The following is an 18,910-nucleotide window of genomic DNA, read 5'->3' as shown; positions in this document are numbered from 1 at the left end:
TAGCAACGTGTATAATGTATAATGTATAACGTCTTATATTTAGCCCTCTCATTATTATTATTATTATGATTATTATGATTATTATTATTATTATTATTATTATTATTATTATTATTATTATTATTATTATTATTATGATTATGATTATTATTATTATTATTATTATTATTATTATTATTATTATTAACCCAGCCACTAGGGTTGCAAGAGCCAGTGCACTCTTAGTGCCGGTCCCAAGCCCGGATAAATAGGGAGGGTTGCGTTAGGAAGGGCATCCAGCGTAAAACATGTGCCAAATCAAATATTCGGATCACAAAAGAGAAATTCATATTGGATTGGTCGAGGCCCGGGTTACCAACGACCGCCACAGATATTGTAAGCCAACAGGGTACCAGTGGAAATTGGACTACTGTTGGCCGAAGGAGGAGGAAAACGTCTACAGAGACGGCAGGAAAAGAAGAAGTGTAGGAAAGTGGAGGTTCAGGTTGGCACTTTTAATGTTGGTGCTATGACTGGTAAAGGGAGAGAGGTAGCTGATATGATGGAGAGGAGAAAGGTAGATATGTTGTGTGTTCAGGAGACCAAGTGGAAGTTAAGTAAGGCCAGGAACATTGGAACCATGTTTAAACTGTTCTATCATGGTGTGGATGGAAAGAGAAATAGTATAGGGGTGATTCTGAAGGAAGAATACAGTTAGAGTGTAGTTAAAGAGAGTTTCTGATCATCAGTGCCTATGCGCCACAAGTAGGTTTTGAGATGGAGGAGGAAGAAAGGATTTTGGAAGGTGAGAGGATGCCTAAGGAATGGAGAAGGAGTGTGCTGGTACCGATATTTAAGAATAAGGGAGACATGCAGACCTGTAGTAACTACAGGGGAATAAAGTTGATCAGTCACACCATGAAGCTATGGGAAAGAGTAGTGGAAGCCAGGCTGAGAGAAGAGGTGACCACCTGTAAGCAACAGTATGGTTTTATGTCAAGGAAGAGCACCACAGATGCATTATTTGCTTTGAGAATGTTATTGGAGAAGTATAGAGAAGTATGTGAGGGTGGTGCAGGACATGTATGAGAACAGTGTGACAGCAGTTAAGTGTGCAGTAGGAACGACAGACTGGTTCAATGTGGAGGTTGGATTGAATCAAGGATCGATTCTGAGCCCTTTCCTGTTCACAGTGATGATGGACAGGTAGGCAGTTAACAGCCTGGTGTAGAGCCTCTGAACGTCTCTGAACGTTGACAAAACTAAAGAGAGGGTTGTTGACTTCACGAGAACACAGAGCAACCATTCTCCACTTATCATCGATGGATCCTCCATGGAGATCTTCAAGAGCACCAAATTCCTTGGTGTTCATCTGGCAGAGAACTTCATTTGGTCACTTAACACCAGCTCCATCACCAAGAAATATCTTGTCCATATCTTGTTATTTGTTTAAATTGAAGTAGTTTAGTATGTAAATTGTATTGTGTTTAGAGCCCAACCAGGGACAGGAGTTGAAAATTAGCATTTGCTATAAACTTTTTATGTAGCATTTCAGTGACAAGCTTGCTTTGACACTATGTATGTTGCATTGTCCCTGTCAAATAAATAAAATGAAATAAAATAAAATGAAAGCCCACCAGCATCTCTACTTACTGAGAAGGCTGAGGAAAGCCCATCTCCCTCACCCCATCCTGACTACGTTCTACAGAGGGACCATTGAGAGCATCCTGAGCAGCTGCATCACTGCCGGGTTTGTGAACTGCAACGTTTCTGATCGCAAGACCCTAAAGAGGATAGTGAGCACAGCTGAGAAGATCATTGGAGTCTCTCTCTCCTCTATCACGGACATTTACACCACACACTGCATCCACATCGCACACACTCCTCACCCACTTGCCATGGTAGTGGTTCCGAAGCATTCGGGCTGCCACATCTGGACTGTGCAACAGTTACTAGCACTTACTAGTCTTTAGCTCTTTGTTTTCTGTTATGTAGCTTTATGTTGTTTAATGTAGCACTAGGGTTTTGGAGGAACGTTGACTCATTTCACTGCGTACTGTGTCAGCTATATATGGTTGAAATCTGATTTGACAGATAAGGTCAGACAGAATATATTCAAAATATATTTTAGGGTCAAGAAAATACATTTTCAACCTTACATTAGGATGGAGATCAAAGTATCCACTATTTAAAATGTATTTAACCTAATAAAAATAAATAAATAAAAGTAAAAAAGACAAACTGCACTGTGAAATAGTTAACAGTACAATAACAGCATCTTATGTACAACATAAAAAAAAAAAAATAGATGGCTACAAATAATATAAAGTATTTGACTTTTTTCCATTAAATATTAAATTAGGTATGTGTTTTTTAAAATGATAATGGACAGAATTAATATTATGTTATATACATAAATTACTTTGAAATCACTTATAAATAAAAAAATATACCACATTGCATCAAGATCCGTAAGTTAATGCACGAGTCTGCACATGCACAATGCCCTAGTGACATAATACTTAAAAACTTTTTTATTATTATTTAATTATTATTATTATTATTATTATTATTATTATTATTATTATTATTATTATTATTATTATTATTATTATCAATTTAAAGCTATTTTATTCTTGTTTATTATGCTTTTTTTAAGCGCTTGTAGACTTAAAGAGGTTACTAAAATCTTAGTGTAGTTAATTAACACCAGGACCATATGTGACATACTTTAGCCTTTATCTTATTATTCTGCCTCCTCAGAAAGGGAAAGAACTTAACAAATGAAACGATAAAGGAAGTTAAAGAACAAGCCAGAGATTCATAAAAGAAAAAGTCAAATGTCTATTAAACTTCTCGAAGGTGAGAGACGAACCAGCAGCTAAGGAAAAGGTGAGTGTGTATATGTGTGTGTGTTAGTGGCGGGCCGTGCATTTGGTACCTGGGCTTTCAGTGGCGACTTAATCCATCTCTTAATACCACCACTATCACATTGCAATTATAGAAACCACCAATACTATACAAAAAAACGCAAAATAACAACACGTGGCATTACAGAGAGAGAGTCATTTCACATATGGAGGATGAATGCCATTTTACTAAAGAAGAAAACCCAGTTTAGACTCCAAACCTTAACACTACCACCGCAACTGTGCAATGTACATCACCTGGAGCAGATCAGAATCAATATTTGTCTAATAACATGACAAACATTAAAAATTTTAAATAAAATACAACCTTCTGAACAGAGATGCATACTCATAATTTGCACCGCTCCTCAGAGGCTGTAAGCCAGCGGTACCGTTCGTATTCACTGGTCTGAAAGTGGTGTGCAAACCCTTTCCCAGGCTGAGACAAGATAGCTAGCTTCAGGGTTGGCCGATCTCTCCTCATGATGTCTAGGTTTTCTTGAAAATTGATTTTTAAGTACAGTATGTCTGAGAACAAATCAATTTCTCTTTCTCTGTAGGCATAAAAAAAACTCAGATGTATTAATATGTGCAAAGCTACAGACATGTTTTGCCAGTCGAACTTGGCTGTAACAGTTTCCCTCTGACCAACCAATCAGATGACAGAAAAATGCTGACGCTATTCTGGGCCAGCTAGCTGTGCTGTGAGGCGAATATAAAATCTGATTGGTTAAAGAAACAGAGCTAATTCTTAAGGAGACTATTGTAAAAAGGCCGGCAGAACTGACTTTGAAGGCCCTGAGCAGATTAGATTTACATGGCAGCACATAGAGGCTGAAATCTGATTGGACAAAAAATCTAACATCCACATACAAGTACTGGAAACAGCACAGCCAAGAGAAACACTATGAAATAAAAAAAATGAACTGTTGGGAATCAATTAACATAATTTCATAGAACAAATATTAGAATTTAGGTGGCAAATGTAGGTCAGTGCTTCTGATAGTGTTTAGGCCAGCAGAGAAGGCTTTGCATAAAGCATATAAATAAATTCCGGAGTAAGAACGGGAGCTTTGAGGATGGATTGGACTGTAGTTGATGTCAACAGTCTCCTACACTGACTCAGGAATACAGTTCGCTTTTGATCATCATCACTGCACCCCGCAACATTGTATACCTGCCACAAATGGACATTTGGTGTAACCCAGATGAGGATGGGTTCCCTCTTGAGTCTGGTTCCTCTCAAGGTTTTTTCCTTATGCCATCTCGGGGAGTTTTTCCTTGCTACAGTCGCCACCGGCTTGTTCATCAGGGACAAACTTACTCATAAAGAACATATTAATTTTTAATCACCGCATTATCTGTGTAAAGCTGCTTTGAGACAATGTTCATTGTTAAAAGTGCTGTACAAATAAAAATGAATTGAATTGAATTGAAATACAAATAAAATATTAAATTAATGAATATAATTTTAAACAAATGAAAACAGAACAAGTTGCACTTCATACCACATCAGTATGCAAACTACTATACTGATATTTAAATCTCTGCATTTTGTTGTAAAATCATCCCACTGGAAAAGCCACAGTTACATCTTAATATTATTTAGATAAACTAATATTTTTAAAACAATTATCCTGTACTATTACTAAAATATATCTATCTGCTGTATTATTTTTAGCCTATGAAATTAAATGCAGATGTCCTTAATGTAAGTTATGCATTTTTACTATTGTTTTTAGTTTTTTTTATTTTATTTTACATTCAAATATTTGTACACACCAGGGTTCAGGAACATTTCTAGCCTACTAGTGATTTCAGCATGACTGTTGGTAGATAAGGAATTGTTCACCTATAATTGATATTTCCCATTAAATTTCACCTACTTACAGCATCATGTATCATGTAAGTATTACTTATCACAATATGTAAGTACTGTTTGCTGAGGATTTATGTCTTTACATACATACTCAAATGTGCTTTTTGAAAATAATATATATTGAATATCTCTTTTTATGTGATCACAACCAAAGGTAGTACATGGTATGGGAATAACAACTCAGTGGACTTCTGCCCTGCAGGACCAAAATAGCCACTTCAATGGTGCGTGTTTTTTGAAATGGCCGGCTTCCCAATGTTGATTCTGATCCACAGCAATTTGAAAGGTAAACAGTTTCGAAAGTCAGATCGAATTATTAGATAATAAAGTGTTTTAAAAAGGCAAATTCTACTTCTCTGTCATTTCTTCCTTTACTGTCCAAAAGATTCCAGTGTTAAGATGTACAAAACATTTTGAAAACTAGTCAGAAGACAGTGTTGCATATCCTCTGTACCCTATTCAAATGTTCATGCTTCTTTTTTGGACAATTGTAGGAGGACAGAGTAAAACTGAGTGGTGCTGAGTGGAGGACTGCACTTGACAAGAAAATCATGACAGCCACATATGATGTGCGTCTGAACTTGTGTACTGTGTGTGTAGTTGTTACATTTGAATTTAACTTACTTTGCACTTGGTACTTAATACATTAGCCATGATGTTACTGTCACATGACTTACCAGCATCATTGGCATCCCATCCTACTATTAATAATCTTTCTTTTCTTAATTTCGTGAATTCGAACTTGCTACTCTGTTGACCTACTGTTTTTTACATACATGCATACATATAAGTTGGTATGCACTGATATTGCATCAGAATTAGCAAGTACAAAAAAATAAAAGTATTGGACTTGTTCTGGAAAAAAGTGGTATTTGTGCATCGATACATATGAGATAAGTATTTCTTTTCAGATGTAGAGTTGTTGAAAGAAAAATGTCTGCAAAAAAATTCAGTTAAGAGGATAGTTCACCCAGAAATGAAAAAAATGTCTTTACTTAACCTTATGTCATTTGAAACCCACAAGACTTTAATTCAGAAACACAAATGAAGATATTTCAATGAAATCTAAGAGATTTCTCTCCCTTGATTGACAGTCTACACGGCTATCACACTGATGCTTCAAAAAGTTCATAAAATGACCCTAAAACTAATTCATATTTATTAAGCAGTTTAGTCCCAATTTTCGTGAGAAACTCGATCACTTTATATGACGAACATATTTAATTTAGGCTTTTATTTTTTACCAGACCCAATACTCATCCTCGTACTTCAAGCAAGCATGCTTGAGCTTCTATTTGTCATTACTGATGTGTGCATTGATTAATGTTTATATGTTGGTATGTGTTGAACCACCGCTTTAAATTGTCTATTACAGTGGCAGTGAAGAGGTTTCCCATAGTGTCCATTTTTATATATAATTTTCTTTTTTATATAACTTACTAGATATGTAGATATGTTCCTTGCTTGATTTGTGAAACGTGTTGTATGTACATGTTTTAGACAAAAAAAATAAAGATTTTCTTAATGGTTTAACATATTTTCTCGGATTAAAATATGTGAATGATAAAATACATTTAAAAATTATTTTAAAATATATCTTTGAAATTTTTAATAAAAAAATATACAAAAAAATAGGCAAAAAAAGTGTATATATGTATATATAGAAAATATATTTATGTAAATATATTTTGCAATATATTTTAGCAAATATATATTTTGGCCATTTTTTTTTTTTTTTTTTTTTTTTTTAAACAATGCAATGATTTGCAAATCTCATAAACACATTTTATTTACAATAGAACACAGAAAACATATAAAATCTTTTCACTGAGGAAATTTAAAAGGTAATTTTGAATTTGATGACTGTAACACAAGAGGAAGAGTCCTATTTGTGTCTGATACAGGATTATAGCTGCTCAACAGTCTTGAGTTTTCTTTGTAATGTTTTTGTATTACGATGCAACAAATGTCTTCTATTGGTGAAAGGTCTGGACTGCAGACAGGTCAGTTCAGCACCTGGACTCTTCTACTACATGGTATATACATAGATGAAGTATGCAATTTAGCATTGCCTTCCTGAAATATGAATAGACTGTCTGGATACCACGCCATACCATCAGAGATGTGGTGTCCATGGTTTCCAAAAATAATACAAAATAATTTATTTGTCTGACCAAAAAACACTTCAAATAAGCTTTGTCTCAGAGAAGACAGCAGCATTTCTGGATCATGTAATATAAGGTTTCTTCTTTGCATGATAGAGCTTAAATCTGAATTTGTAAAATTTGTAAAGGTATTTCTGATAGTGCCCAGGGATTTTTATTTTTTCATGGGGTGGCCAGGCAGAGGTTACCCAAGGATGGCACAGAAAATATCATTATGCAAACAAACATGGCACTTAAAATACTTTTTAAAAGCATTATAGGTGCCCAAAGCTGTGTGAGCTGCACTTCAAAAGTTGGAAAACTGCTATTTTTAGAAAAAATATTTAAAATATACACAGCTCCTAGGTCATTATCGAAGAAATGAGTTTCATCTTTTAAAAATGCAATTACGAGTGGGGTGGCCAATACAGTGTCGCCTGAGGACCAAAAGATCAGGCCATTTAAAATTGTTTTTTACCCTTGTCCCTTGCACGGAGAGATTTCACCAGATTCTTGTAATCTTTTGATTATATTATGAACTGTGGCGAATAAAATTTTCAAAGACATCACAATTTTATGTTTAGGATTATTATCCATAACTTGTAGAGACATTTTTAAACCTCTGCTCATCTTTAATTAAGGAATTGTGTGTGATTTGTTGTTTCACTCATGATAGGTATATGTTGAGACTATGGAAGGGGTGGAATTCTCTGACTGTCATTGGGAAGATCTGGATGAACAAATAGGCAAGATTGTCACTATGTGTGAGCCAAATCTGGTAAAGTTTGGACAAAATTTGAAGGTAAAGCAAATAGTTTAGCAATCAGTTACACAGTCAACAAGTAGTCAGTTTTGTGTAAATATTTTTAGTACATTATCACAACTATTTACCAGAAGGTGGCTCTAAAAACAAATGTGTTACTGCTTTAGTTCCTAAAATATGAAACTGTTCCATAAGAAACTGTTCCATAATTTGAAGACACATTTCTAAACCTCTTTGATTCTGACAAACTTAATCGCTCTAAGATATTCTTTTTTATACCCAAACATGTTACTAACTTGTTGCCAATTAACCAAATTACTTGCTAAAATTCCTACAGCTATTTATTTTTATACTTTTACAGTCTTTGGTTTGCCCTCATCCTAACCTTTTTGAAATGTTTTTACAAAAATGTCCTCAATTTAAATACTGGATATGCTTTCAATGCTTTGTTGTGATAAAAATTTGGGTTTGTGTGATTCACAAATCATTGCATTCTTTTTTAATTTTAATCAACATAAAAAAAATAATAAAAGCTGCAAGCAGCATTTTTGAGAGCCAAATAGCCACAAGTAACGGAAAAGCAGCGGTTCAGAAATGTGTCTACAAATTATGGAACAATTTCATATCCCAGGAAACGATGCTGTAACAAATTTGTGATAATGTGCTAAAAACTGACTACTTGCTGACTATTTAATTAATTGCTAAACTATTCGTTTTACCTTCAAATTTTGTTCCTGAGAGATACAGCATCAGTTCCTGTTTGGTAGCTTTGCTGTCATATTTGTTTGCCCATTACAAACTCACCGTTTAAAGTATTTTTTTTTAATTCTTAACAATGTTTATGAAGTTTACTAGGATGGCATCTGATCATTTAAAAAAATATGTAGGGAACATCATAAAAAATTTTAATCTATAGGGAACATCATGAAAAATTCTCACACAGGGAATCCAAGGATGTCTGTATTTTAAACCTTTGGTGCTTCTCTTACTAATCATCATTATCATCATCATCCTTATGTTGCTCTGAATAAGCTGGTGCTTCTAAGGAAAACTATAAATCTTATACAGGCAGATAGGAAGTTACAAATTATTGTAATAATTATAATAATATAATTATAATTGTAATAATAATAATTGTATAAGCTTGGATAACAATTCATTTTGTATTTTTTGATAATTACTTTCATTGGACTGGGTGTTTTTAGTCTGCTAGCTTTTACTGTCTTCACATTTTACAAAAAAAATAAAATAAAAATCTACAATTAGACACCACCTCCATGCTAACAAAGTATCTGGAGAAAGTAGCAGAAGCAATTTCTTCAACTCTTCAGTTTACTTTGTGAAATACTATAAGAACTGGGTTGTAGCCAGAGAAGAAATTCCTCAAAACAAACTTGGTTTGGTTTGAATATGAAATTATAGTCTATAAAAAAAAACTCTAATCTCCATGTTGTTATTCAGCAAGTAGTCCTCAGTCCTTGTGAACCTTGTTAGGATAAATGTGGATTGTGGCAGGATTGTTTTTCCAGAATGGAATCAAGCTTTTTATTCCAGTCTGTTTATCTTAATCCCATACAATTCTAAACATTATAGTATCTTAATGACCAAATGTGATAAAAAGTAATTTTTCAATGGTTTATTCAGTGAGGTCAAAGTCAAGTTTCACAATTCTCCTAAACATATTTTGGTCTAATGTCTCCTATATACTCAAAAATGCATGTACATTTGTTAAAACATTAAGAAGACAAAGTCTGACTAGAATAAGACTTAAAAAGAAATTGTATGTAACCCTTCACGACAATATGGCATTGAGGTACAGTTACTGTAAAAAAAAACCCGTCTTGGCTGGTGTAGTTTATTATTATTATTATTATTATTATTATTATTATTATTATTATTATTGCAGGAATGATTACACCATAAACACTTGTTTACCTCCCCAACTGAAGTTCAAAAATACCTTGCATAATACATTTGAAGTAGTGTATTTTTGTTTAATGTCTTTTGGTTCAGTCCCTAACTCTCTCCTCGAGTGCCCTTAGCTCCATCTCTAGCTGCTTAGGTAGGTCAGCGCCCACCTGCTGTGTAAAGTAAGATCTGATTTCTTCGGCTTCTTTTCGCCAGAAAGCTAAAGGAACATCAAAGAGCGCCTCCATGTCGACTTTCTGGCCCAGGTCTTGTACGTCAATGGCACCTTCTTGAGGCAACCATCCTATTGCGCTCTTTCTAGCTCCCTCATCTTCACTGGTGCGTCCGCAACGGTGGAAGATCCATTTAAGCACTCGCGAATTCTCTCCAAATCCGGGCCACAGGAAGGAGTTGGTCTTCGGATCTTTCCGGAACCAGTTGACGTGGAAGATCTTGGGGAGCTGTGTGGGTGCCTTTCTGGTCTCCATGCTCAGCCAGTGACTCAGGTAGTCACCAAAGTTGTAGCCAAAGAAAGGACGCATAGCAAAGGGGTCGTGCATGACGACTTTACCTGTATACACAAGATATGGTTTATATTTAAAAAAACAGTGCTGAGGAATGCTGCATTTTAATTGGCTAGATGTACTCTTACCTTTATGTTCTGCAGCTGCTGTAGATTCCGATCTCATGGCAGCACCTACAAACACTCCATGTCGCCAGTTAAATGATTCATACACTAGCGGTACTCCTGTTTAAAAATAACAGATTTTTGTTATTACAGCATGGTAAAAAAGATTTTTGTTATTTCAATGTAAAAAATTTCGAAGAATGTCTATCGCATTTACCCTCTGGTCTCCGTCCGCCAAATATGATGGCATCAATTGGTACTCCTTCGTCGCTCTCCCACAAAGGGTCCATGATGGGACACTGGGCCGCGGGGGCACAAAACCTTGAGTTTGGGTGTGCACAAGGTTTGGAATCACCTATAAAAAATCACCCATTTTGTTTTTAGAACAAGCTCATAATCATAATTCATTCATTAATTAAAATAAATATGGGTAAAGTTAGACATTTTTCAGAATTGTTTTCCAAATAAGCTCTGAAGTTAATGCTATTACCAAGCTTCCATAAATTTCCATGCCAGTCATTCAAAGAGATGGCAGCTGGCGGTGCTTCCAGACCCTCCCACCAAACGCCACCATCACTTGTCTCACCCACATTTGTGAATATCGTGTTCTTTGAAATGGTTTCCATGGCATGAGGGTTTGTCTTCATAGAGGTACCAGGGGCCACACCAAAGAACCCGTTTTCTGGATTAATAGCTCTGAGTTTACCTGGAAAATATCATTTCATCTGAGCAACCAGCTGGGGTTTTTTTTGCCAATACTAGTGAAAACAGATAATTGCAGAATCAGTACAGAATCATGGACATAAGCCCAGAGATTTGTTTCTCACCCTGATTGTCAAATTTCATCCAGGCAATATCGTCTCCTACACACTCTACCTTCCAACCTGGCACTGTTGGCTTCATCATGGCCAGGTTGGTTTTACCACAAGCACTTGGGAAAGCTGCTGCAATGTACCGCTTCACACCCTGAGGATTTGTGATTCCTAGAATCTAGAGCAAAAAAAAAGAAAGATGTTGCTAGCTCTACAAGATATACAATCTGCACAGAAAACAGAGTTCAGTTGTATAGCAATACTTTTATTTTATCTTTTTAAAATGTATATTATTTATATATAGTTCAGCTTATTTTTGGAGGTTCTCCTGAGCTACTCACCAGCATATGTTCTGCTAGCCAGCCTTCATCTTTAGCAATGCGAGAGGCAATACGGAGTGCAAAACACTTTTTCCCCAGGAGTGAATTCCCACCATAACCACTTCCAAAAGACAGGATCTGCCTGGTGTCTGGGAGATGTGAGATCAGCACCTTTTCTGGATTACAAGGCCACTGGTTTATCAATGGAGCTGGAAAACAGAGGGAGAAACAAGGATGTATTAGCCGGGTTTAAAGAAAACCGTTTAAAAGTGCAAGTTTGTAATTTAGTGTGCAAAAAAACAATAGTGAATGCTGGTTTACAAGAAAGATCATTTGTTTTCTTTTCTCTTTTTTCTTTTACTGGTCAAAGGGGGTAGCCTTCATATTTGAAAATGAGCTTTTGGTTCGGAGAAATTTCATTTGGTTGTAAGTTTGTAGTATTTGTACAAAACAACAAAGGATTCAGAAAGAGGGAACTGGTAGATTGAAAGCATTCTGGCTGTCTTGTCAGTACCTTTAAGCGGCAGAGGTCGACCTAAAGAGTGCTGGCAGCGAACAAAGTCCGCTCCTTCTGCAAGTTTCTTTAGAACAGGTGCCCCCATGCGAGTCATTATTCCCATGCTAGCCACCACGTATGGAGAATCCGTCACCTGAACACCAAACTTAGCAAGAGAGGAGTTCACTGGACCCATGCTGAACGGGATCACATACATTGTCCGACCTTAAGCAAGACAAGGAGCAATAAAAGATATTAGAGTTTGGTTGGTTTTATTTCATAATGAGGGCACATGTAAAACCATATTAATGAATAAGTTAATAAATAAAAATAATTTCCTCATTTGTCTGATTGTCATAACAGTTTAAACTAATAAATAGTTATCAGAGTAGTGTTTATAACAGAGTGATAACATTATGTATAACTAATAAACTATGCATATGGTTAATGATATATTTTTCCATGAAAATTATTTTAGCTATATTATAGTAATAAAGCTCAAATCCTGTCGCATCTGAACAGGAATATTTGCAGATTGCATTCATCAGGTTCATAGTGTTAAGGCAACAGACAATCAAAAACAAAATGGCCACCATTTGGTGGATCCCTCGGAGAGTTTAACAGTAGAATAACACATGCACACAAACCTGACATGCTACCGGGGAATCTGGCCTCCCTGGCTTTCTGAAATTCATTTTCACTCATCCAGCTGCCGAGCTGACTCTTCACCCCGTTGCTGGGAATGGGAATTGTGTCTCTCTGCTTCTTTGTGACTATCACTGTCTTACTCTCCACACGAGCCACATCTTTCGGGTCTGTACGAGCCAGCCAGCTAGAAACCAGCAGAACAGCAGTGTTATAAATCATAGTGTTTGCTAGAAAAGTAATTATTTGTTCATCAGACGTTTATCAGTTTGAATGCATATATAATGCAACATAAAAATGACTATATATATATATACAATACTGTCGGTGATGATAGGAAATTCTTGCTGCCATTTTACATATTAAATTTATAAGTAGAAAGTATGATGTGTCAGAAAATCATGTCCAAAATGACATCAATATTCACACAGGCAACTTGTCTGTTTTCATAATCAGGTTGCATATGTGCATAATTCTATTCCGATTATTAAAATGTCTCTAAAGTGCAGATTTTTCTTGTTAACAAATCTGAGACACATCTTTGTTTTACTCAAACTACACTTTGCATGTAATGACTACTGAGTAGCATTTAGGTCTGTGGCTACAGAAAAAACAATGTCTACAGTAAGCATAGACAAATTAAATTAGGAAAGGTTACAACAGAATGCTCTTTCTGCTGTATTCCTTGCAAAGTTAAGAAACTGCAAAGTCTGCAAATGCAAGATAACGTGTTGTAATAAGTTACAGCCCGGCTTTCCTTTTAATTTCTTAACCTCTGGATCTGCACTTATTATGCATGTCGTAAAGTGCGGTATCTGATGTTGCATTACTCACCAGTTCTCATACTTCGGCAATTTTTTAACCATTCCATCCTTTTCCAAACCAGCCAAAATGTCAGCAGTCTCCTCAGGTGTGCCAGTCACCACATGCACTTTAGCGGGTTTGCATTCAGCTGCAGCTTCTGATACAAAATCAGCCACAGCTTTGGGGAGAGTGGGGATGGTGGCTAGTGAGCGGACCCCGACTGCCGCACACAAAATATCCAACCTTCAGATACAAACACAAACATGACATGTCAATGGCTTCATGCACAATAGTATGATTACTACATTATAATATGACAACATCAATGACTGACATGCTGAGAGATGAAATCCTTCAGTGCAGTTATACCAGATCACATATCAGGTTAGAGGACTTGCATTAATCATAAGAAGTCAAACAATGTGTTCTAAAATCCCATATTACGAGGACTTCGTGAGAAGTGACACGTCCACACCCAAGCCAAATATATTTACAATAAAAGATTTGAAATAATATAAAAGTTACAGATTTCACCATTCACAACAAAACACATTTTCACATATAAGAGCAACATGACTACAGTCTCCATTGTAATGTATACACACACACACATACATATACGTTATGTAGTGAGTGGGAATTAAAGGGGCAGGTGAGAAGAATGAGGAGCTCAGAGCAAGCATTCACAGACACACACACACACACACGCGCACACACACGCACACACACGCACGCACACACACTCATGAAGAATTGAGCTTTAGACATATCCTGGCACATTTCCAAGAACATTTCTTACCTAACATCTAGAAATATTTAGTCAGCCATGTTGCCCAACTGTTGTTCAAAACGTACACGTTCATCCAGTCCCATTCCCCAAGAAAGGCTGACACAGCAGAAAAGAAAGAAAGAAAGAAAAAAAGAAAGAAAGAAAGAAAGAAAGAAAGAAAGCGATAAAGAGAATAAAGTATTTTAGAAAGAAAAATCAATGATTAAGAAATAAAAAAAGAAATAACAGTATTTAGGAAAGAGAGCAGAATGAAATAAAAAAATGAAGTGTTTACTTTTGTAATTCTGTACTCTGAGCTCATAAATAATCATAAATCTGACTTGAGTCTTTGTTCTGTCAGTTATTTGACTGGTAACCAGGTGTGCTTGTGACCCGACTGGTCTTTCCATATTTTAACCTCCCTCGTGTCTTTTCCTCCTCTCATGCCGACGATGAATGTTTCTTCACCTTTATGAACGTATGTTAGAGGACATTAAGGCTTAACTGTATACAGACCTCACTACTGACATAATCTCACTGTTTTCTCACTAGCTACCTTTCTCACTCTCTTTTTCTTTCTCTCAGTCAGTGCTGCTGAGCTTTGCTCCTTCTTCTTTCTTAGAAACCAAGACCACACCTCCCAAAGCCAATCGGCCAATCATGTAAGCGAAACTGCAATGACACCCACTCCGCCCCACTGTCAGTGGGTTAGCAGTCCCTTGAGCATGCCCCCCCCAACAAACACACACACACACACACACACTGTTGAGTTAATGTGTAATGGATTATCTTGTCCAATGTGTATGTACAGAGCAAAGACAGACTGAAAGGTACATACACATACTATGTTACACACACAGACACACAGACACACACACACACACACAAAGAACACAGAAAACATTTTGTGAAAGTAAAGAAGAAGAAAGAAAGAAAGAAAGAAAGAAAGAAAGAAAGAAAGAAAGAAAGAAAGAAAGAAAGAAAGAAAGAAAGAAAGAAAGAAAGAAAGACTATTTTTAAAGAAATGAATGAGGAACAATGAAGAAAAAAGAGGGAAAATAATAGAGAATGTGGAGCGATTGTTAAAAGAGGAGCATGTGTATGCATAAGGTGTTAACATAAAAACAGAGATACTTGACTGAGAAGAAAATGTGGGCAAAAGGTACAGATGAAAGCATGAGTATTTAATAAAGGAGCTGAACCCCTGAGCACATACAGTCAACACAAGCAGTAATGCTTTTTTATCATGCTGTCCTGTTGATTGATAAATACTATCAGGTGTAATTATCCAACCTTGTACATGAAATAAATTACTGAATCATCATTATTTAATTCATGAATGGATGCATAAAACGTCTGTCACGTTGTACAGCAGCCGTCACCAACATGGTGCCCACAGGCACCAGGTCGCCCGCAAAAACCACATGAGTCGCCCACAGGGATTTTCTAAAAAAAGCTCATAGTGCCACTTACCAGTGAGCTGCATCTAATTTTTTTGTTGCTATTCTTTTTTAAATCCCACTTGCATTGGTGTGAATTTGAAAATGACAATATTAAAATATAGATGACTAGATATAGATGAATACCAATAATTATTGATAATAACATATAATTAAAGATAAATTGAGCAAGTGTGTTATTTCGACTTGTGTGTATAAAACTGGTAGCCCTTCACATTTATCGGTATCCAAGAAGTAGCTCTCAGTTTCAAAAGGTTGGTGACCTTGTTGTAGAGTATTCCGCATAGTATGTGTGTTTTCTCACTGCTGTGCTGATCATCACAATGTTTACACAATATTCCTTTACCAGGACAAGTCTACTGTAGACCAAAGGACACACACTCATACACAGGATGCTAACATCACCTTAGCAAAAACTAGATAATCTTTAAAAAAAAACACAGCTCTGTGATTGGATCAGGTATTTCTTCAGGGGCAATTCACACAATGCCTGGGGGTCGTCTGGTGGAGCTGTATTCTTCAAAGGGGCCCAGAATTCATAGAGTATGTATGTTTGAGGGGGCAGAATTCCTACTTCTCTCCCCAGCCACACAGGTTCACGCTGTTTTTTTGTGTGTGTAATCAAATCAATTTATATACATTAAAAAAAATACAAATACAAAAAATACAATAAAATAATAAATATTACCTGAATATTTAAAGAGAAAAATAACGTTCACAGAGTCCAGCTGATTTTGTAAATAAATGATAAATAAAAACCATGGTGGCGAGTTAATTTAGTTAATCTTCTGAAAGTAACTAAATAAATGTTTTAAATATAAATACATTTAAAAAAATTACAAAAACCCAACAATATTTGTTGCATTTACAACCCCCCCCCTCAAAGACACACAAACACACACACACACACACACACACACACACAAAAAAAAACAAATACATAAGTGCACAGTTCAAAAATGATTTTGTACATGCATATAAGACATTTAAAAAAAAGTTTGGGGTTTGCTATTGGGGTTAAATTAATTTAAATATATATGTATTAATAAATGTAAATGTAGAGAATTGTAATAAGAAAGTTGGTAAGAATGCAGGTCTCTTCAATCATACATGTAAAATCTGTTATCTGTCTGAAAGAAATATGATATAATATATATGACAACTTGTTTCTACAACTTGTTACTCTGTAACCACAGTCTCTGTGCAACAACACTTCTACTATGAGTCTTTATTTGTATATGTACAGTATATAAAAACAATTATTATAATACATAACACAAGGACATAATGTATTAGATCGTGCATTTCTTAGTAAAAAATGACTGACCTTTTCAGACTCCCCACCAACAAACACGACATCTTCAGACTGCTCAAAGCTCACAGCAGATGAAACCTTTCCTGAATGAAGAGTTGAATTCGCGAGCTGGAGATCCTGGACTTCTCTCATATATGTGTGTGTGTGTGTGTGTGTGTGTGTGTGTGTGTGTGTGTGTGTGTGTGTGTGTGTGTGTGTGTGTGTGTGTGTGTGTGTGTGTGTGTGTGTGTGTGTGTGTGTGTGTCCCGGGTCCAAACAGTTAGAGAACCTTGCACTCTGTACACCTCCTGCAATCACACACGTAGACGACAAGACGTGAAATCACGTTTGGTAGGATTGACTGGCCACGTCCACTAAGTAACGTGTTCTCACGTCCCGGAGAAAAGTACACAAACTCGGGCATCTCACTTTAAAACCAATATACACACACAACCTGTGGTTGTAAACACAGAAGTGTAGAAAAGGTTGTACACACGCACTAATCGGGTCGCATGGAGCTGATTATTTAATTGTCGGTTTTAAATGAACTTCGAAGGAAGAAACCCTGCTGAAGCGCGCCGGCTGACGCAAGGTCCATCCTGCAGTTCCTGAAGGTGTAGCCCTTCAGCTCATTACGTAGAACTGTGTGTGCGTGCGTGTGTACGTGTGCGTGTGCGTGTTTTTACATGTCGTTCAGCTCAGATTTTGTTTATGACCTTTGGTTTAATTATTCATATCCATCCAATCAAAAGTATAAAATCAGTGACAAAACAACAGTGCTGAGTCGCCACTTTCTCTTTTAAAAACGAAAAGGGAATGATCTCTGATATACAGGATGTCCCACAGACCAGCATCATACCAGAAGTAATGAATGAGAGCTCTCCAATGGCAAAACAAAAGCGCGTACCTAATTTTCATTAGCGCCAAATGTCCGCCATTTTGTTCAGTTTGACACTGTATATTCAATACTTAATATATTTCTTAATTTTCTTTTAGGGCGCAAAATATCCGCCATTTTGTTTAACTTGTATGAGACCCCCTTTGTATATTTCATTCTCAACATGCCTCTGTACAAACCGTTTACCATTTTTTCAACTTGTGTGGCACTATATATTTATTATTTAACATCTTTTAATTTTTTTTTATAAAACGTGACCAAAACGTCATTTTGTTTATACTGTGACACTGTATAATATTTATTTCCAATACCATTCTTAATTGTACATTCTCAAAATGGCCACCATTTTGTTTACCTTGTGTGAAACTGACTGCACATTTCATACTCAACATTCTTGTTGACAGAACATGCTCTAATGTCCTCCAGTTTGTTTTATTTGCGTGACACTGTACACTTTGCAGTACATGCTCAAAATAGATGATATTTTGTTTAACACTCACTGTATACTTCAACATGCCTAGGTACAGAACATTCCCAATATGTCCACCACTTTGCCCAAAATGTTTGCCGATTTGTATGAAATTGTGTAACATTTCTGTGACTGCATATTTCATACTCAACATTCTTGTGTGCAGAACATTCCTATTTTGTTTAACCTGTGTTAATTTATTGTATATTAACTAAAATTTACAGGATGTCACATAGGTTCAGCAATATGGTGGCTATTGAGTACCATAGTAGATAGGGTGCTGGTTAAAAAGACATCCCCAAATGTCTGCCAATACGGTTCACTGATTCTAATCTTTCCCTGATTTCAAACAGTTTTTAAACACTCATAAGACAATGGAAAATACAAATTGCTTTAGAAGGAAATGTGTAATAATTTGCTTAAAACAGAGCAGAATCGAAACCAACAGGTTTTTCCAGTAATGTTTATGGGCGCTAATATAACATTATAACACATAAAGTGGTTGAAAAAGAACTGTTTCTTGCCTTTCTGTTGCTAAGTTGATCAATAAAAAGCACAGATAGCTATTGAGTGGTACAAACCACTGCCTTCAGTTATTTTCACACCATATCAAAATGTATGTGTTTTTGTTTGTTTTTTCTTTATTTATAACATGGCACATTGGCAAAAGCCATTGTGAATGAGAACTTTTTAAACCTTTAGATAACAATTTAACGTCACTGTGGTATGAATT

The 18,910-nt window shown here is 36.0% G+C and overlaps 1 protein-coding gene across 2 annotated transcripts; it reads right to left on the bottom strand.

Moving 5' to 3' along the window:
• Nucleotides 1-9,295: 9,295 nt before the first annotated feature.
• pck2 (phosphoenolpyruvate carboxykinase 2 (mitochondrial)) lies at nucleotides 9,296-17,030 on the bottom strand. 2 transcript variants are annotated; one of them, XM_083566120.1, is made up of 10 exons: nucleotides 16,844-17,030; nucleotides 13,318-13,530; nucleotides 12,486-12,670; nucleotides 11,857-12,063; nucleotides 11,364-11,551; nucleotides 11,038-11,200; nucleotides 10,701-10,916; nucleotides 10,428-10,565; nucleotides 10,235-10,330; nucleotides 9,296-10,153 (listed from the first exon to the last, which is right to left on the bottom strand). In XM_083566120.1, the coding sequence occupies exons 1-10, from the start codon at nucleotides 16,873-16,875 to the stop codon at nucleotides 9,684-9,686; spliced, it is 1,908 nt and encodes a 635-aa protein (XP_083422246.1). In that variant the 5' UTR covers nucleotides 16,876-17,030; the 3' UTR covers nucleotides 9,296-9,683. The 2 variants fall into 2 exon arrangements, with proteins under 2 accessions (XP_083422246.1, XP_083422247.1); XM_083566121.1 differs by lacking the exon at nucleotides 16,844-17,030 and adding an exon at nucleotides 14,087-14,218.
• Between the last annotated feature and the right edge of the window lie 1,880 nt (nucleotides 17,031-18,910).

The sequence above is a fragment of the Silurus aristotelis genome (genome assembly GCF_946808225.1).
Source record: "Silurus aristotelis genome assembly, chromosome: 1".
NCBI classification, from domain to species: Eukaryota; Metazoa; Chordata; class Actinopteri; order Siluriformes; family Siluridae; genus Silurus; species Silurus aristotelis.
This window is presented reverse-complemented; position numbering and strand designations above follow the sequence as displayed.

What these genes read in the sequence shown, in the direction of transcription:
- pck2 (XM_083566120.1), bottom strand. Translation starts at nt 16,875, where the DNA reads ATGTCGTGTTTGTTGGTGGGGAGTCTGAAAAG. An exon ending in TTGCCGAAGTATGAGAACTG is followed by an intron (nt 12,671 to 13,317) that starts GTGAGTAATGCA and finishes GCTGGTTTCTAG; the next exon opens with CTGGCTGGCTCGTACAGACC. An exon ending in GATGAAATTTGACAATCAGG is followed by an intron (nt 10,917 to 11,037) that starts GTGAGAAACAAA and finishes GATATTTTCCAG; the next exon opens with GTAAACTCAGAGCTATTAAT.